Here is a 21,296-nt window from a genome sequence, read left to right as displayed (position 1 = left end):
TGCCAAAAATATAAGTTGATGCTCTTTCAACTAAGCAGAATGCCATTAATAGAAATTAGCAGTGTAAAGGCCATGCACCACAGGGAGATGCAATCTTGGGCTTCACAGACAGATATCCTGGAATACTTTTTATTTTACATAGCCTTAAAAACCAAGCAAAAGAACTCAAAATGCCTTTTATGAATTTGTAAGTCTTAGTCCACTATTGTATACACGCCTCAGAGGAATAAGAAAGCTTTTCCCTTTCGACTTGAACCCTCACCGTCCCTTTCCAGGAGGCTAGGTAAAGCTTCAGTGCAATCTGAATCTTTGAGATTAAAAAACTGATTTATCATTTGCTAACCAAAAGAACCATGCTGTCATAGGAAGATGGTGGATTGATTTGGAATACTTATCAACCACAAAGAAAATCCCTGGAAACAAATAAAATCACTAGGAAAAAATACAAGCTTATTTATAAATTCCTTAACATTTTGTCTATACTCTAACACAACAATGATTTTTGACACTAGTAGCTTTACCCAGCGCAGGCAAACAAGCTTTGAATTATTGCTCTGCTGCAATGTAACAATTCCATTGCTCTGACCCTTGGTGTCTTGCAAAATACAGTAGAACAATAATTGTCAATCCTTCCTATACAATGTGTTAGATTTGACAGAGGTCAGCATTAGCTACAAGACCTTTGGCTGGTGCTCAGAGAGGTAATATCTCTTCTCTAGTTCAGCTGATAAAATGTTAAATAGAATCAATGTTTGCCATGCTTTTGCAGAGAAGGAGATAAAAACAGTTTTTACAGTATAACATGTTTTTTAATAGACAGAAAGTAGATGCCAGTATATCTCAAAGTGCTTTGGTAAATACCCTATAAAAATGTCAAAAGTTTTAATTTTTCTAAAGAGAAAATGGCATAAATATTATTTTCTATTCTGAGTGTGAATAATTTAACAAGGCTTTTCCATGTGCAGAAAATAGAGGGGTTTGTTACGTATCTTACATGAGTAATACATGAAGGAAAAAGACTGACTCATAGACATTTTGTGTCAGCATGTGATTTGTACAAAGTGAGCACATAATCTGACGTGAAAATGAAATGCATCAGCATGGTAGATGCTCCTCTTTGGCACTATGAAGGAGCTGGTGGCAAGGTCAGCAGTTGCATCTTCTAAGCCCCTCACGTTGTAAGCTGTTGGTAGTTAATATTTAGCTTCGGTCCTAGAGCCTGAGTCTTCTGTCTGTCATCTCTGAACATTTTGATCGAAAAAGCTAAAGAGAAAGAGACAGATATGGCATGAGGCAGTGCTCCGTATCTAAGGGGGAAATAAGACTTTTAGACCAGAAAGAAAACCAGCATGTGAGAGGAAAGCACATATTTTTGTAATTCAATTTAATAAAATTATTTCTTTTGGTACATTTCTAGGCTGTGCACGCAAAAATGTATAATGTTGAAATAAATAGCAACAAAGATGACTCCTCGTGATTAAATTTATTCCCTAATCTCTACCCATATAAAACTAATTGTGAACCATACAAATCTTTGCTTCCTACTTCTGCCGCATGTTGCTGACTATACTGTTTTGACTATGCTGTCAGCTCAAGTTCATGAAGACTGGGGCAAAGAAAAGTCACTGTTCAATCAAGAAGCTGCCTGTGAGAAAACAGCTACTGCACAAGACAATAATTTGACACTGAGCTTGAGTATCCATCGTGATCTTCATGAAAAAGATGAAACTAGGATGTGCTTGAATCCTAGAAATTCAAACTTTTGAATTACTTTCCTGGGAATTTTCTCTGTGCTGGGACATTGAGGGTCCCAAGCAGTTCATCATTACACAGCGAAGACATGCACATCTTCAGAGCAGTAAGTATTAACAACAAGGTGAACAAGGTGGAAAACAACCTCTTAGAAGATCTTTCAGGTTTTGAGAAGAATTTGTATTGTGCTTATTCACACAGAAAATACACTTCAATTGGCAAGCTGCCTTACCTGTTGCATTGTGGATGCTGGTAGAGTAAAGCACTATTTGTGCTGAGTCTGTGTGGCAGGATTTAGGCACTGCTTCAGCTTTGTTTGCTTCTCCCATTTCACCCCACACATATCCTTGCTCGTGTCCTTATCCCCATCCCTGTCCCTGCTTTCTTCATCTTCACTTTCTCTAAACTCTCCAGTGACTGAGGTGCTGTCTTTGCTGGTACAAAAGTCTGGTTCTACAGCAAGATAACAAAGGAGATAATTATCTAACTGCAAAATGTGATGGAGACAAAAGACTCTTGTGATGTTTACTGAAAAATACTTTCTGGAGTTCATCTTTCTGCATCCTTCAATCCCCCATCTCCCCCCCCCCCCTCCTTGCCCAAAGGTTGAGCTCACCTAGTTTTTACCTTGCAACAAACCTCCCATGCCTTCAGTATGCTGTCAGTGACGTGTTTGGTTTTCAAGATGGGGTAGTTACAACATTTTGTTTTTAAGGGTCTCCACTGCCAGTCTTAGTCAGCTGGTCTCCGACTGTGAATTTTAAAAGAGGATTGAAAAACATGTTAGCAGACACTAAATTTTGAATAGTAAGTATTTGCCTCAGAAATTAAATTATGACCTATGATTTGCAGGATAGAAAAGCAGTACTGCACTGGCTGGCCCCCTGTCCTCAGGAAAGGATTCATGTTTCAGGGTTTCATGCTTCAAATAGGAACAATCACCAGTAAATCTCCCACAAACGAGTTGGGCTGCAAACGTAGTTATGCTTAAGGAATTCAATTTCATTTGATAAACAAGAAGAGCAGCAAGGTATCCTTCAGCAGAGGCACATTAGAAGCAGCCAGGAACAGTAAGGGAGAAAGCAGCCAGAAAGACAAGCAAGGGGAAAACTAGCTGAAAATGTACCGAATGCCCCTGAAAAATAAATAGATAGATAGATAGATAGATGCATAGATACATATATAGACAGATAAAAGCCAACCCCTTGAATGTTGGCTAAATATGTTGTGTGGAAAGAGGTTAACAGTAAGCACGAACATTTATTGTTTGAAAGCATGGGAGAAAGGTTTATGAAGCAAAGCAATCTGTAACCAGTCCTTTTTTTCTCTTTCCTCCATTTCCAAAGGATTAGCCCAATGCCAAACCAGTTATCTATCCTCCTGCCTCTGAAACAGGCACCTGGCAATTACAGCTTTGCAAAGGTGCCGGGTTCCCTTTGTGGCTGTGTGTGAAAGAAACAAAATACCCACTTTCATCTTTGCATCTGAGTGCATTTGTACTACACACATACATGGGATTTTTCTACAAAGACAGGAAGGCAAGGTCTGATTTTTCATCATACATTTAAAAGTGAACTCTCACTGCAGGCACAAGGCTTTGTAAGCATGGGAGCAGCTAGCTCTTGTCTTCACACATTTATTCCTGAGGAACCCAAGCTCGCTGAGCAAATATGCACATTTTAGTACTAATGCTGCTAGATTGTGTATACTGGTGGTTGTACATATATATTCATGCATTTACCAACAGCACTGCTTGGAGGTAGGGAGAAGAAACATACAGCAAAAAAAGTCTATTACCAGGAAAGGTAAAAATTTAGTGACACAATTTAGTAAATTGTATGAAGCGTGGCGTTCAGCACTCAGGAAAACGCCCAGATATTCAGCTCCTTATCTAAAGCATGTCCAAACTATCTGCACTTCTTGAGTCTGCAAAGCTGAACTGGAAATTGGACAAGACAGGCTTTTCTGGTATTGCCTGTTTCTGGCTTAGACAGATAGGGGATGATAGCATCTTTCTTTACACACTTTTGCAGCCTTCCAGGCTAACCAGAAAGCACAGTGATGTGCAGGAGAGATAATGAAGCCCAGGATTATCTTCAGCAGGCCCTTGATTTTATTCCCAGTGGAGGTCTGATCCTGTGTGACCCTTTGTGTGAGGAGTGCAGCTAGTCTGCCCTCCGAAATGTGTCCTTCCCATCCAGTGGTAAGGCGGCGTGGATGGCTGCGTGGTCTTACTCAGGGCTGCCTCTGCAGAAGATGGGCAACCCATGGATTTGTTTCCTTGATGACTTCTCCTACATAATTGAGGCAACAATGGAAAAATTAAAGCAGTGGATTCCACAGATACCAAACCCACTGTCATTTGTAGGTTTAACTCCTGGAGCACCTTCCTGTGTCAGAAAATGTGGGTACCTGCCAAAACTGAGCTTTTGTGGCATTTTGCTTAATATTGGAGGATGCAGACCCTGCTGTGGACTCCTCAAAGCTTGGGAAGTACACCTACCCTGATTCAGCTGAAAGCTGTCTGGCCTAAAGAAACTAGAAGAAAAAAGGCAAGATTTGTTCACTGTATTGAAAAGGGGGAGGGGGGAAACCAAACCAAACCAAAAAAATCAAAAGCTTGAATTTGTTTGCCTTGAGCTCATTTTCGTTTGTAGGTAGATGCGTTTGCAAGAACCAGATTGGTTCTTTATAACAGTGAAAGCAAGCAGCCACATTCAATGATTGAAAACAAGGTTACAGAATAAATCTGATCTACATTTACAGTGCATTAATAAAGAAATTGAACAAATGTTTTGTTTAGTGTACGTTTTACTTTAACCAGAAAAATGGACATTCCAGGGCTCAGGTGAAGAGAACCATAAATAAAATTACCTGGTATTATGAAGAGGGGGGAAGGGATGTATGGAATGTTCATAAATAACAGAAAGCATTGATCAGTGATGGTGAAATATCAGTGAACTCTGCAGAGCACTTTGAGTTACCTCCTTGTCTTCGATTAGGTTCAAATGTAATACTTAAACTGTAAACCTTTAAATGGGAATCAGACCCAAAAGTCTTGAAGACCTGAGGCTTCAGAAAACAGTCACTGAATTTGATCCAAATGTCAGAACAAAATTGCAGAGGACTTCACATCGCTGGACTTGGAAATGAAATTAAAAATCAATTAACACTTTTTATCCATTCTTTCTCTCCTTGAATATTAATGAGTAAGTAAGGGGAATAGTAGCATCTGAAGAATTTGCAGTATTAATACTGTATGTAGTCAAAAGCTTCTTTTCCAAGTTGTTTTTTTTTAAAAAAAAATCATATACTATAAATATTTCTTTAAATGTAAAAATAATAGTCAGTGGATTTTTTACTTTCTACATATGATCTTTTGCTTCCTGAAAGAAAATGCTTTAGGCTACTGTGTTTCTTTGGGTGCAAACCATGTTTTTTAAAAAAACAAAACATAGAGGTTTCACCCTATTTCTTACAGGACCAGCTCAGATATTCGGCGTGGTTTCAAGGACAGCCTTGTTTTAATGACAGCCTTCCTGATTCTTAAGGAAATGGAGTTTTCTCTGGTTTCTTGGTCCACTTGGGAGGTGGGCACTGACACTCCGGATCAGCTGCTGGCGGCAAGGGCTGCATTGTAATGCAGAACAAATGAGGGTTGGATACATGCCCTCATCACATTCAGCCGCCACTGCTGCCACTTACAATTACAAAGGACAAGAGCAGGAGACACTTCAGCAGCGGGGAAGCATGACCTGCGAGCCGCAGCTCATTTTGCACTGCACTTATTCAATACAGCACTGCCCTATAATTTCCTATAGCATTGTTATCTGTTAGCCGTTTACACAGTCACACCTTCATTATGTCCCCGGTTGCCAGCGCCGGCTGCTTGTCACATCTATTGATTGCACTGAGGCTGCAATTTGCATGGATCAGTCGTGAATGTCCTCAGAGAGACTGATACCCCTTGCAGGGGCTGATAGGCCTGCCGAGGACTCATGCCGAGCCCCCCATAGAGGGACTGGACTGATACGTCTTACAGGGACTGATGCCTCTTATAGGGACTTTTGCTCCTGTCAAGGCCTGATACCCCTGCTGAAGTGTGACATCTCTTGTGGCAACTGATAACTGCTGGGTGCTGATGCCCCTAGCAGGCACTGATCCCCTTTCAGGCAGTGATGCCCTTAGAGGCACCGATACCCATTGTAGGTACTGATACCCATTGTAGGTACTGATACCCATTGTAGGTACTACTGCTCCTGCCAAGGACTCTGCCAGGACTGACATACCTGCCAGGGAACAATATCCCTTCCGAGGGAACAGCAGCCAGCAGGACCTTGCTGAGGGCTCTGGGTGGCTCCCCCCAGCAGCTGGCAGACCCAGGCAAAGATCCCAACACCCCAATGGGATACCCCACACAGGAGGGTCTCAGAGAGACCGTCCTTGCCCTGGAGCAAGCACAGTACTTGGTAAATTCCAGTCACCGTGATTGCCTCATAGATAGGCACAAGGGGCTCAACATCCACATCCCTCTGTCGACTATTTGGCATTAATCTCTGCAATTATTGGGTGGGTGTTTTAGTGCAGAGGCTTGAGGAAGGGCTGAGACACAGAGCACAAGAAGGGGAAATGGTATTAGATGAATGTCAGTGTTGTCTGTATTGCGCTAGGTTTTCTATTACCCGACCGTAATGAAAGAGACTCTCAAAGGGTGCAAGTATGTGCGTGAACCTGAGGGTGTCTCCCACAGATGCAGGCTGATATGTCAGCAATCACTGCTGGCACATCCAAGAAAGACAACACCCCACAGCGGGGGGTGGGGTGGGGGGGTGGGGGTGCGGTGTTGTATGTCCTGAGCTGGGGATGCTGTGCTCTAAACACTAAAGTTGTGTGCATATGTGCAAACCTCACTGAGATGTGGGTGTTTTGCTGGAATCAAACAGATGCAGTACTTAATTCTGCTCGTGTTTTAAGTCAGTAGTAATGGTCTGCTGTCTTTGGCTGGAAGCAGGACTGGATCTGATATCCGAAGTAGCTGAAGATCTCTGCCTAAAAACTGTTTAAGTGGGTGCACAAGCAGAAGACAACAAGGTCATGAGATGGGGCTCAGAGAAGCGCTAATTGCCACGTTCCGGGAGGAATATAAATAGCCTCCTGAAAGGTTTGGTGATTCATTTGCCCTTTCTCTCCTGTACCTTTGTGTTTCAGGGAGAGGTTTTGTGAGATTTTGGCTGCAGAAGGAAGGAATACAAGCTATCTGAACCAACGGTGGTAGCTCAGCTGGATAACAAAATCCTCACATTATTGCAGAGCAGGCAACTACGCAAACCTTTTCAAATCCTCTCCACAAGTAGAGTGCAGATAAAAGCAGGCAGCAAAATGTTTCTGAAATTATCTGTGATGGAGTAAAATCATGCATCATTTCATGAGGGATGCCGAATCAATGCTTATTACTAACAAGTAAGGTGTTTAAATCTTTCAATAGATATGGGAAGAAAAGAAAGAGAAGGAAGTGTCTGAGATGAGCACAGTAAATTGTAACATGAATTTACAATAAATCCATCGTAATTATTATTATTTTAAGTTGTAACATATGTATTCCTGGTCATTCTCTATCCCTTCCTTTCAGTTTATGACATCGGTTAATGTACTTATCCGTTCACTTCATTTGTGTCTTGTATTCTCCTTTTCTTTTGCCGTCACACACAGCATTTTAATGAAATGACACCAGCACATATGAGAGCCACCGACTGTAGAAAAACAATCTAGTGCCAGTAAAATGTTGGTAATTGAGAATTTTGCCTTTGTCTTCAGGGGGAGGAAAGTCAGGTATCCTAGTCCAAAAACAAGAATTAGCATAGCTGGTTTTGAGAACTAATTCTGAAAAAAGCCAGGTATGCCCCAGTGTGGTGTTAAACATTTCGCAGTTTCAGTATTAACTAATGCATAACAATTCTCAGTTTCAGAATTTTTCAATATCCACAGTAAATTATTATCATTTTATTTATTATTGCATCAAAGTAGATGACATTAAACGAACTGCTTTCTACATACAGCTGGAGCTGTTGTTTTGGTTGGATATTTATTTTTTTGGTGAAGTATTACATTTCTGTTCCCAGTCAGAAGGTCATGCAAGCCACAGTACAGCCCGGACACTTACCTTTCACTAGTCCTGCAATACAGAACAACACAGTGTTGCTTTAAAAATTTACAGCTAAGGTCAGGGCCAAAGGAATCAAATCAGCCCGTGCAAGCAGCGGAGCACAGGGGTTGGTGCGGAGAGGTCATCCATATGTCAGTGGTACTGCAAAGGGAGGGCAATGGCGCTGCTCAGGCAGATAGTATCGCACATGGTTACCTGAATTTTGATAGCCACTAATATTTATATTTTTAAAAGGATACTGAAAATAGCTAACTCAAAAGTAAGACATGGTGGAAAAACATGCTGTACTGAGCGTAGGCTCCTCAGACAACAGCACAGCTCATCCTGAGACAAATCCGGCCGCAATTTCAATCTCTCTGCATGAGCAGCATCACTTGGGCAGATGAAGAAAGAGAGAGGAAAAATCCTGCTAAAACTTCCAGAAGTCCTGACAGGCTCTGCATCGGTCTATCAGCATGAAACATGTTTTCTATCCAGATTGTCCTCTGAGCTCAAGGAAACTATACTCCCAGCCTTCTATCTCAGTATGATTAAGGAGGCATCCCGTACAATACAGCCCACTCTAAATTATTATTTTTCAATATTTGTAGTTTTACCGAAAAGTTTTTATGTGAGTTGTTTAAATCCAAGAATAATGGTGAAGATAAAAGAGCAAGAAAGCTTTCTTGTGCTTTTTCAGTATTTGCTGAAACTAATAATTCAGTGTCATATGTGATGATGTAGTGAGTCAGCAAACGTGAAATATCTCTAGGAAGCTCTTTGTTCTGCTATTTTTTTTCACCCAGTGCTTCTGGTTGTCAACAGGAAAACATAAAACAAATTTTCAGATTCTAAATAAAGCATCTTACATATGAACCTAATACTTCTTGCCGGGGGGGGTGTGGGGGGAAGACAATTAAGAAAATTAAGTAAAGCACTGATGTGTAATTTTATTTAACTGTTTTCCCCTTTGATAAAGATGTTAACAGGAATCTTGAGCATTTGATGAGGATGTTTATGAAACTGATTCTATAAATGGGTATGTCTGGTTTATAACTCCGGATTCAGGAGAATATTTTGTATTTTACATTTATGTAATTCCAACTTTCCTTTCCTTTGTCCCTCTCTTATTCTTATACTGGGTTTGGTTTCTAATAAAATCTAGGGAGAAACAAACAACAGTCATCAAATTTTGCCTATTTTTAAGGCAAGGTCCACTTGTATCTATGTTGGCTGGTTTTAGGATTCAAAGAAATGCTGAAAAATCCCAGATTGCCCAAGATTCACTCAATATTCAATTCACTTGTGGAAAAAGAGAAAGATGTTTCCAAAATAAACTTTGTGCTACCATCTGGAGGCCTGTCTTTTTGCGGCTGTGTACCAAGGAGCACAAGTGACAAGGCTCTTCACTCAGTTCTTCACCTGTTTGAAGTGTCAAAATTAGATGAGATTAATCCAAACTCAGGTCTCCAGCCTTGTGATTAAACAACGGATTTAAAACTGTATTTCCACTGAATCTTTCCCTACCACTAAGCCTGGCAGAGTTCACATCTGCCAGTTTTATTCAAAAACTGTCCAGCACTAAAGAGAAGTTCATTATTTTAAAATAACTCATGTCAGTTTGGCTACTGTTTGATTTGAAACAGCACTTGCATTTTAAGGCTTCAGTGGCTGCCTGTCATTGTCATCCTGATGTAAAACTGAACTTTACTGGTATGACACGTAGAAATTAATGCCTGAATGTAGATTCAGTGAGAAAAGCTAAGGGAAGAAAGTTTTGGACAGAGGGCAGAGGCAAAAACCTTAACCTGAAGGGCTCCTTAGCTACTACTAATTAACATCGTAACTGGCAGGCCCACCATGTCACTAGTGAATTGTTATGAAGTACAATGAGTTTGTCTTTTTCTTATATGAAGGGAGGCTTCAGGATTCACCACTGAGATGGACATGTTGGGCTTTAACAGGTTTACCTGGGGTCCTAGAATAACATCTTTGACTTCCATCTGTTTGTTGAGTTTGGAGTGAGACTGGTTTGCTGAACCATCCAGAGATGTCAGGTTGTTCTTTGGGACTTCTGGAGTGAGGGAGACACAGGCTAATTACTGTTGTCTCTGTGTCTCTTGGTGCCTCTGCTTCTCTTAATGTATATTTTGGATCTGTCATCTGTCTTTGCTGCTGCTTGAGTTTCCCTGACTAGTCTGTGGACCCTGGGTGGAGCAAATATCACTCTCCTTCAGTGGCTCAGTTGCTGTAAAAGACCCACATGCAAGCACCTCTAGCTACCTTTCTTTTCTGCAGACAGATGCTTCAGCACCTCTACTTTCCTGATGCCTATCTGATAGGATTTGGATGAGCGAAAATCAGTAGTAGTGCAGAAGAAATAAAATTAAGGAGGAATTGATGTGGGAAGTAAAGGATAAACGTATAACAGTATTGACTGCATTGGATTATGCCTTCCCTTATTCAAGATAATTCAACGAGTTTATTTTTTGATTCAAGAACTGCTACTGTTTTCTCAGTGGTGCTGATGGATATTTACTTAGGTCTGTGATGGCAACTATAGCTCCCTGACATTCCTTTATTCACATTATGGCATCATCTAGACATCTCAAGCAAGAGTTGGGGGTCCATAGTTGTAGGAGCTTTGAAACAGAACAAGGTCTTAAAAAAAAAGATTAGTCAGGATGAGTTTGGTACAATGCTCTGGGTGATGCTCTGTTTGTGTTGAGAAAGGAATGTACTCTGAATAATTAGAAAAGACAGGTGGGCATCTGAAGGAGAAAAGGAGACCATCAAGTCAGGAAATCGTTTAACAAAGAAAATCGAAAGGTCTACTCCACCTAGATCCCACCTATTGTGAATGAAATGATTAGGTGTCAAAATCAAATGAATATGTATGTAAAGATGTTGTGTAACCTCTCACAAAAACTGTATAAAATACCTAACTTTTCACTGAAAACTTTGGAGCTAGTTTGTCCAGTGTGAATCAGCTAGCTCCCCAACATTGCACAAAATGAATACCTTTGCTGCTTAAAGACAAAATTCGTCTCTGACAGTTACTCTGTGCCGTCTTGGCATCAGCTTCACCTAGACACAATCAAGAGACAACATTTATCTCAATAGTTTACTGACAAACCAATGAAACAAAAATGACAAGAAGCAATATGGTTTGCTGAAATTTTATAGAACATAGACATTTAGATGACTTACCTAAGGTCATGTCCTTCAATGTCAGTTAAGGCCTGACTTCGGACTTGGAATGTTCAAACCCTGCACTAATTCCATGATGATATTCTAGTACAGTAAGGTTGTCTACAAGAGGAGTCTTCAGCCAAATGATGCCTGTCTACATTTAGCAACATGTCATAATTTAGAACCATCCTAGCATGAAACAGAAAGGGACCCAAACAGCTGCTGAGTGTGGCAATCAGGAGGAATACTAGCCAGAACTTCAAGCTACATTTAAGCTGTTCTACATCAATTATCTATCATATAGGAAATAAACCCCACAGAATTGTTTAATAGCACTAGGTAACCTTTATGTCACTTGCTTTTCTCTGCTGGCAGTATGTATTCTTACTGTTTCTGACTTCGAAATGGCCATACTGTGCAACACAGACAACCTTCTCCAGGCAAATTGTTGTATCAGATGGTTTATTAGGAGGATGCACAGGGACAAATAGTATCTTTTCATGATCTTCATTATAGACTTTTTAGGCTAGTTCATTCAAAAAATATGGATTATTTTCTCAATGGCTTCATTCTGACTGTCTGTTTTGGGGTGCTTAGCAGAGGCTGTAGGGCCTTACAGATCTTAGAAAGCCGTAGGACTGTTACTGCTGGCCAAGTGTTGGAAAGCATATGTAAATACAGAGGTTCTCCTTTGTTTTCATACAATTTTGTTCTGCGTTTGCATCCTGAACTGTTCCTTTTGGTTTTGCAGTGATTATATATCGTATAAACCAGAATGACTTTTGAAAGATATGTTTAAAAATAAGGTGACAGAAAAATGCAGTGAAACACCTTTTGTAAAGTAATAGGATATCACTGAAACCTGATGAATCTGCCAGGGAATCTAACCAGAGGTTAATGCAATTTAATACACTTCTCTTACACTGACCATTATTATACCTTAGCCTCAGCCACTGTCACTAACAAGGTCAGTGACTGGTGCTGGAGGTCTAAAGGGAAAGGCTGTAATACTAAACATATGTATGCTTGCAAACGTAAACTTTAGTCAAATTATAGTTCTATAACAACTTCTTTAAAGTCTAACACATTGTATTACTGAAATAATGCTGTACAATAACTATGCTGTAGTATTTTTCAGTACTGCCTTATTTCTGTACAATGCAGTTACTGCATGATTACTCTATAAAACATTTTTAGAGTCCCTGAGAAGTTGGTTAAGGTTTCTCATGACATAGGCTAGCAGCATTCATTTTAAAAGATGGTAGAGTCTTTCATCAAAAATTTTGGAAGTCTTTGTAAACCACATGACTGCTAGGGGGAGAATTTACTAATTGTTTAACTTTTGGAAGATTTCCAAACTGAAAAGATTAGGGGAGCAAGTATGTTGTATGCAAACAGCCCCTGGTCACTTTAGCTTTCCTTAATCCCTGTGGTATTTGCATCTGTATTTTACTGATGAAAAAGCCATCAGCGCAGAAAAATTAAGGTCTTCATTTTCAAGCCTGGTCACTGTTTTGCACAATCCTCTTCTCAGGTGATGGATTTCCCAGTCTGAGGCAACTGCATGATGAGGGTGATGCTGCAGTCCAATCTCTTGGGAAATCCTTGCAGACGTCCACCCAGAGAGGTGAGCTGGGGCCACAGTGGCACCCCTGCACCCCTGCCCCACTGAGGGCTGACCAGGTGCCCCTCTCCTCTGCCTGTGGGTGCTGCCAGAGCCAGGCAGTGCTGATCTGTGCCACTGCCCTTGGCTGGTGCCGGAATGGGCACCGGGCAAACTGGGCTGCAGTTCCTTGCACTGAACAGCCATGTGACGTGCGGAATTAGACTCTATAACTCGAAAGTTATAAAGTAGGTATGTTTATTGCGCGCAGATGCACGGGGGATCGCTCCTCCACAAGCGTGCATACCCGAAGTGACGAACCATCCCACATTTATACAATGAAACAAATGAATATTCAATTAACGTCTATACATATTCGTTACCTAAACCCCGCTTCGTATGTTAATTAGCTTATCAGTCCGTTTCCTGGAATGCGGTGGTCTTGCAGGTTTGTAGGTGATTCATGTTCTTGTGACCATCTGATCTTCTTCAGCAAGGAAAGGTGATTCATGTCCTTGTGACCATCCAATCTTCTCCAGCAAGGAGACTTAGCACTCCCTCCCTCTAGATAGCATTTGAATGTCTCTCATCTTTTCTCATTCTCTTTTAAATAGCCCCTTTGTTAGAGAAAGAAGGGCAGGCGTCTCCCCGTCTCCCCTTTGTTAGAGGAAGAGGGGCAGGCGTCTCCTCAAAAACTGTAGTTGTCTCCTCAGAGCTGTGTGCCTATGTGACCAGACACCGCACCCATGACTAGTCACCATACCCACATTCCTGAGTAGACATATACAATCACAGTCGGTGTTAAGCGTCCCCATTTCACACTATTACTCCATATCACATGCTGCAGCATGGGGAGCTTTCCCCCAGCAGATTCATTGTTTTAAATGGTTTATTCAAATAATGTAGAAGGACTATAACGACTTTTCAGCTTTTCAGTATTTCAATATTACAGAGTGAATATTTAATCATTTAAAAATAATAATAACTAGCTGTTGCACCTTGATGCATTTTCAAGTGCTTAAAGGAAAAGTGTATTTGATTACCTGCCTGCATACTGGGACACTGGGGCACAGGAAGAGTCTGGTCAGTGGAGGCCTTATGGAAGGTCTGTATATGAACAAACCGACTATGACCAGTCGTGGCCAGGACCGAAAAATCTGAAGGGAAAATCAGGTTTCAGACGTCCCTGCTTTGGGGATACTTTCATTCCCCTTTTTGGTTTAGTGTATTACAAACACAAGAAATCCTATTAAAATCAAAACTGTTTCTAGTGATGAGCTGTATCTCTGGTCACCTCAAGAGTCAGAGCTGCTGAGTTATATTTTCATATGCCCATCCAAACATCTTTCAGAAGAGTTTTGTTTCATCCCCAGTGACTGCTGCTGGTTTCTGTGGTATATACAGACTTACTAATTACAATGATTTGCAGTCTTTGGCATCTAGGTATTTTCCCCATTAAAGTTACTATGTCTGAGCAGCTTTGAAATGTTTACCTCATGCTCATCACGGAGTTGGACGTCGCTTGTTGCTGGCATGTTGCACAGAGAACCCCCATCAGAATAGGTGTGGGGCCTGGAAGAAATGAGGGGAAGAGGAGGAGCTTCTCCTGTGGGAGATGAAACTTGGCTGCTGTGGCTTTCCCATAGCAGGGAGTGTATTGCATCCCAAATTCCTTCTGTTCTGTTGTAGTTCAATGAAGAGGGAAAATCCTTTTAGCATTGTCCCGCTATCCAATGCCACAGCATTACCCAGATGGGCTATTTCATGTGCAATAATACGCAAAGCAGACAGGAAGACCTGTCTGCAGTAAGGCGTTTTGCTGGCAAACTTGATACACTGAATATGGATCTATACCCTCATTGCTTCATCACCACCCTGTGATGTTTGGCCCCAAAGCTAAAGAGGCTGTTGCTGAAATAGCCACACTGACAGCTCCTTGTAAGTAGGGCAAGAGTGGATTAGTGCAGGCATTTCGCGGCAGAAGGCTCTGGAGTCTCACCTGTGCAGCCACACGTTTGCATTCATGTCCTGCTTTAATGCCCTTGAGCATCTTTTATCTTCCAAATTTTAAGGGCCTTATTTTTTTTCTCTCTACCTGTGCAGACAGGAGGGAGAAAAAGTAAGCAGAAATGGGGAGGATGGGAGAAAAATAAAGGGTGGCTGCTACATCCCTTTGCCAACTCAGGAGCCTATAGGGCACGTCTGCTCCCAAGCAGCAAATTAGAAAGGTCTCTACCATGTCCTGCTGCTCTCAGCATCCACAGCTCGTTAAGGAAGGGACAGTGCAGCTGGAAACTGGGGAATACGGCAGCCAGATGGCCTCTTCTTCAAGGGTTTGTGCATATTCTGGGAAGTGCAGAGTCTGGAGCTTGCTTCTCCCATTTGCTGTGCTGCTCACCAGGACCCTTTTTGTTCTGGCAGGATCAGCCCCTGCAAATGCTGCAATACTGTTGTGGAACATCCTTGGTACATCTTAGATGCTCAGGGTCATTTTACATATTTGCATTTCTGTAAGTTCTATGTAGCATTATTTATTTTTTTTAAAATCATTTCACCTGCAATTTTTGTGATAACATGTCATTGAAAATCAAGTTACTCCAACTTTCAGAAAAACAGAGGGATAAAGAAAAAACAGATTTCATATTGATTTTACTTCATCTAAATATGTTTGTACAGAAAAAGTACTGGCCACCCATAATACTCATGGGGTTACTATTCAGATTTGGATAACTGTTCCAAAGATTTATTCCTCAAGTTGCTTATCTGAAGTCCTTAACTGAAATAAGGGTGGGCTCCTTTTTTTCTTCAGCCATTTTCATTTTTCTCCATTTCTGTTGATTACTAACTCTACACTATATTGCTTAGGCATAGAAATTTAAATGGTAATGTATAATTAAGGTGTGCAACCTGGCATCCAGTTTCACACTCTCTTTCCCCGTCATACTCTCATGGTCACCATCACTCTTCCAGTTAATAAACTATTTGAACTGCCCTTCAGCTCTCCTCTTTGGAGAGAACCTGAGCGAAGTGAATTGTCACAAATCCTGCAAAGCCTGGACTCCTTGCTTGGGTACCTCCAGTGCTGAGAGAGATCTGTCTATCTCACAAGAACAGCAATATAGGTTTTGATGTACTGGCTGAGATCAGCAGTTGTGATGGGTCACGAGAGGAGTCCCAGCTCCCCAGACAGAACAGGGAAGAGTATTTCACATCAGGACTCACACCTTAAACCCTCCTGCCTGTCTGATTCGCCTAGGCCTGAGCAGATGGCTGTGCATTGGTGTGCCATGCGTTTCTTCACGGGCTGTAAGCCAAGGTGTGTGAAGTTATTGCCTTTAGAACAATCTGAAATACTTCAGCTTGAAGGTAATAAACAAAACAACCTCTATAGCCAGGCCCATGCAGATGGGAGAAGTCCTAAGCTCCTTTACTTAACAAAAAGGAGCATGAAATATCAGGAATGATCATTACCAGGGCACTCAGGAACAACCGTAATTTTTGTGGGGTGGTAAGGTTATCAGGTGCATTGGCCATTAGTAGACATAAGCATGTAACTGAAAGCCAGCTAGTCTTATTTTATAATTTAGCTTTTTTCCCACCTTGTTGATACTGCTTTCTTTTATTTCCTAGACTAAGTTTATGCCACTTTACCATAGTGCTTGAAATCATATACCTGTTTGCCTGGGAGGAGAGACAGACCCATTTGTGTGGGACTGGTAACCTTGTATTTAAGTTAAAAAAGGGTGTTGAAACAGGGGATGCCACTGGGTGAAGAAGCTGACTCCTTCCATTACTGAGAACAAGAGGAATAAGTACCACTTCCTTAAATAGGAATCCTATTGACTTTGCAGCTGGGCAGTATAAAAAATGACAGCCCTTCACCTCTCCTCGTAGCCAAGGGGACACCTTCCACCAACATGACTTCAGCTGTCTTCATGCCTTCACCAGTCCTGCAACCAGGCTAGGAGGGAGCTATACTACCAGTAGAGCTCAGCTGTTGCTGTTGGCTTGCTGATGCCGTGCCTATGCCTAGAACTGGAAAGCAGTTCAATGAAATTGTTAGCGCTGAATGATAGTTTCTGAGAATTGGTGGCTTTTCGGGTTGGGTTGGTAGCACGACTTCTCTAGGGACTGGCAACGCCAATCTATCTTCTTAGCACCTCAGATTCCAGTAATTTTAAGAATATAACAAAATGTTATCAAAAAGAAAGTCTTCAGAAACTTTAATGAACGTGTTAAGCTTGAAGCCACTCCTAAAAATGAATGAACGTTCCAGGATGCTTATTTTCTTTCTAATTGGATCTTGCTTCTCTGTTAGATCCCTAATGGATAGAACACAGATTGGTACTGAAGCATAGAAGACACTTTTCTAAATGTGGCTTCTAAATTGAGTGACTTAAATTGCAGACTGGTCAGAAGTTTGATGTGCAGCTGAATGTGAGCTGGGTTTTGTGGTAGCATTACTACCTCACACACAGCTACAAGATTTTGCCATGTTAATAAATGAGGGTCAGCGGTGGTCAGGACAACAGAAACTAGAAGGAAAAGGGGAGAAAAGTTAAAGGCTGAAGGCTCAAACGAAAAACAAAAAATAGTGATCACCTCTCTGTTTTCCTGCAGACCTGTTTTTCTCCCTGAAACAGAAGCAATTTAAAGAGGTGTTTACTTAAGCTACATAGCAGTTGAAAGGTTTGATTCTTTTGGGTGATGTGTATGTTATAAAAAGAAATCCAGCCAGTAACCTGTAAAAGGTAGGCATGTAAAAATCTACTTTCACACAGGGCTTCCTGAATTACATCTGACATTCAAGCCATGTGGGTCAGAATTCACAGGCTCTCCAGCCTTAGCTGGTAAGGTAGGGAAGGCAGTTCCCCCCTGTGCTCTGTGCTGTGCCACATAGCTGGAAGTGAGGGTACATAGGGCCTTCTTACCATACGCAACCTGCTTCGTGAAGGGTGAGCTCCAAGAGGTGACATCACCTTGTCACGCTTGTGTTATCCAAACCCTGGTTTAATGAGCACTTTTAGAGACTTTCATGGAAATATTTGTGTTTATTTAATTTGAAAATCTGTGCAATGTGTAGCTCTGCCTCATCCAAAAATGACAGAGGCCTAAAACTGCCAAACACAGAGGGTTTCTAATAGCTGGGAGAGTTGCAGTGGAAGTGCTTTAGCAGCAGGAGCTGGGTAACCTACATTCCAGCAAGAGGAAGTTTTAGATTAAAGGAGTTCCGATAAACAGGGGTTTACTGCGCTCCTCCAGCCAACTACAAATGCAGTAAGCACTAATGATGACATTAATTATTTAGCATGATTTTTTCTTGATATTCCTCTGTTTTCCATCTGCTGCGTAGGTTTCCAGATTCGTAATTTTAAGTTAGACAATAACTAAGGAGGACAGAGTGCAGAAACAGTAGGTCCCTTGTAACTTAACGCAGTATCTTATCTGTTGCATATCTGGGCTTTTTGTAATGAACATGTAATGCTTTGTAGCCAAGCTTTTCATAGGAATGCTGTTGTCATCTTTCCTCTCTGTAAAAGCCCCTCTGCTCCCGACACTTTAATTGCACAGTTGCCTAAATGAGGCACTGCGGAGTGTTAATGTATGAGTGAGCGACAACACACTCCTCTTTTCACAGAGCTTTTGCCCTTGGTCCTGAATTTAGCAGAGCACATACCTGAAAAATAACCGGAGATTCAAGGGGAATCGCTACACTTATCCGCTTGCATAAGGTTTGTTGACACAGGGATCCTTCAACAGAAACTCATACTCTTTCCCTGGGAATAATAAGCAACGCAATTAGTGAACTAGCTACTAAGTGTGTGGCTGGGGAAGACAGCAGCGGCATTTCTGTATTTCTGGAAGCAGTGTTCAGTGTCCACATGGTCTAAAACAGAAGAGGGGGAAAACAAGGAATGGGGTTGGGGGGTGGGGGGTGGGGGGGGAGCAATAAAGAAAACCAGAAAAGGCTTGAAATCCAGCCTGCAGCCTCCCTTCTTGCAAGCTGCCCCTCCGACTTCTCCCAGGCAGGCGGCAGGATGCTGTCGGTCCCTGCGGGGCCGTTCTCCCTCGCGTTCTCCCGGGTGCCGGGCACAGCCGGCCGCCCAGGGGGAGCGGGGCTGGGGGGCGAGGGCTGGCGGAGCTGATGTCAGAGCAGGGCGGCGGGAGCGATTGGGCTGCGGGAGACTTTGCAGCAGCAAATCCGCCCCCCTCGCCTCCCCCCACCACCCTCCACCCCCCACCCCCGCACCGTTGGCTTCAAAGCGGCCGGTGCCCAGCAACTCGCAGCGGTGCAAAAAGTGGGCGCGGGGCCGGCAGAGCCGCCCCCGGGCATCGCCCCGGCCGGGCCCGGCACGTCGGGGCGGAGGCGCGACCCCTCGCCGTGAGCGCTGGGCAGCGCCGAGCAGCCGGCCCTACCCACCGCGCTATAAAAGCCGCCTCCAGAAAGAGGAGAAACTCCGCGGGAGGAAAACATCTCGCTGCCGTGCCGTGCCGTGCCGTGCCGTGCCGTGCCGTGCCGTGCCGTGCCGCTGAAGTACGGGCATGACATCCGTCCTGGGCAGCAGCAGGGCGTCGGGAGGGCCAAGCGGGCAGCTGAAATGCAAGTCCAAGAGAAGGAGGAGGAGGAGATCAAAGAGGAAAGGTAAGGGAATTTTCACCTTTGGCTTTTTTTTTCTCCCGCTCTCTGCCGGTCTCCCGCACGACACCGGCTGCTCCTGTTTTTATTGTCTGGGCATGGCGCACCGGCACCGGCCCTGCCGCTGCCCCGACGGCCGGTGCGGGGCGGGCGGCCCCTTCCCCGCTGCGCCACCGGCGGGGTCCGGCCGGAGACCGGAGAGGCCGCGGCTCTGCCCCGCGGGCGGGTCCTCTCCGCCCCCTCCCCTCCGTTTGGGGCTGAGGCCGAACCCCCGCGGGGGTGCCGGCGGGCGGGGGCTCGGTGGGCTCTGTCCGGGGCAGCGCGGCGGAGCCGTCCGGGGGCTCCGCGGACCCAGCCCCCGCCGCCCCCGCGCCCGCCGGCCGGGCCCCTGGCAGGGCAGAGCCCCCCGGGGCAGCGCGCAGCCCGGCCGGCGGGCCGCCCCCCGCAGCTACCTCTTCTTGTCTTTTTGTAGATCAGGTCTACCGAGTTCGGCTGTCTCGGTGCTGTCCCCCTTCCCGGAGCGACCTTCCTTAGGAAGGCGCTACTTGCCCTAAGCACGGAAAGTGAAGCTACAGGGTGTCATTGCGAATGGGGACTGTGCCCTGGATAAAAGCTCCTCGCAAGGCTGTCCTGTTTCCCCTCCCGTAGAAGGGATGACACACTACTGCCGGGTTTTTGACGTTTTGCCTGCAAAAGCTGAAGTTAACAGGCTGTGAACACTTTAAAGTGAAATAAAGGGACAGGAGAAGCAGGGTGCCGAGGGTGCCCAGCCGCAAGGCGCTTCATTGCGGAGGCGCCAACTCCAGGTGCTTCCCTAGGCAGTAAATAGCATCTAAGCTGGAATTGTCATCATTGTGCGGGACTAACACAAGTTTTAGCTAGCTGGTCAACTCGGGCTGAATATGCTATATCTTCTGCGGATTTTAGAAAACCTGATCGTAGGTGCCATTAGCTACGTGTCTTTTAATTATTGATTACGGTAAAGCCGGTAGGCGCAGTAGTTGGTAACTTTTTAGAAAGGTGTCAGAGCAGCCTTTGTCTAGTAGCTGGTCAAATGCTCCATGCTAGACTGTCTCATTGGACTGTCACTGTTTTAAGTTTCATCTCTGAACTCTCTCTATTCAAAATCACAGTAACAAATGGTGACCTGGCCACACGTGAAAACAGCCATGCAGATATATCAGGACTTCGAGTAGGGGTGTAACCTTGACTGTTACCCTGTGTCTTTAGCAGACACCTGGTCTCTGTTACTGTTACAGAATTAATTTAAAACACTTAAGTGAAGAGACACCTTCTGTACTCGGTCTCTTTAAATCTGCTTGTGCTGAAGTTGTGCTCTGCAGACTTCTTTATGCTGTATTTAATCTAGCAAAACTACTTTTTTAGGGACATGCAAACTTAGTCTAGCTTTAGCGTCCCTGCACTTGGCCAAGAGGAAAGAGTAACCCATTAACCGATGCAATGGAGAAAAACTGCTTTGTTGTAAATCATAAGTGTTAATTTTGTTTCTAAAAAGCAGAAAAAAGTGAGTCTTTCAATAAGACTTTTCTGATGTGTCCTTTGTTGCTCTATGTTTTGCCAAAATAAGTTGGAAATTGAATGTCTTTAAAAACCCACAAAAACTTCCTAAACAATAACTTGGTAGATGGCAGCTATTTGCAGAATACACAGCTGGAGGTTGATGGCATTCTGGAAGGTGCTTGGCTGACCAATATCAATAAGAATGCACTTGAAAGGCTCATTTTTTTAAATTTTTTTATTCCTCCAAATGTGCTACTGCAGCCACTTTCCAAATAATGTAGTTGGTTAGTACACTAATTATGGGGAACAATGCTTGTGTTCTTGTGATTTTGATTTTATTTTATGTCATCACAGTATATATTCATAAAAATACACATTCCTGTAAATTTGTGCAGGCAAAAAATGCATGTAACTTCAGGCATGCCCAGTATAAAACCTGTTGGATTTTA

General features: G+C 43.2%; 1 protein-coding gene and 1 long non-coding RNA gene across 2 annotated transcripts in view; one reads left to right on the top strand and one right to left on the bottom strand.

The window, feature by feature from the left end:
• Positions 1–21,296, bottom strand: part of LOC308062895 — a 209,440-nt gene that overhangs the window by 141,814 nt on the left and 46,330 nt on the right. The window lies entirely within an intron of this gene.
• ADARB2 (adenosine deaminase RNA specific B2 (inactive)) overlaps positions 18,622–21,296 on the top strand; it is a 353,051-nt gene continuing 350,376 nt past the window's right edge. The window contains exon 1 of the mRNA XM_080385114.1: positions 18,622–19,332. Within this exon, the coding sequence (XP_080241240.1) occupies positions 19,233–19,332 (100 nt within the window). The 5' untranslated portion in view covers positions 18,622–19,232. The remainder of the gene's footprint in view (positions 19,333–21,296) is intronic.

This window comes from Falco punctatus (assembly GCF_963210335.1).
Source record: "Falco punctatus genome assembly, chromosome: 4".
Classification (NCBI taxonomy): Eukaryota; Metazoa; Chordata; class Aves; order Falconiformes; family Falconidae; genus Falco; species Falco punctatus.
Note: the sequence above shows the minus strand (reverse complement) of the source record. Positions and strands in the feature narration are given on the sequence as shown.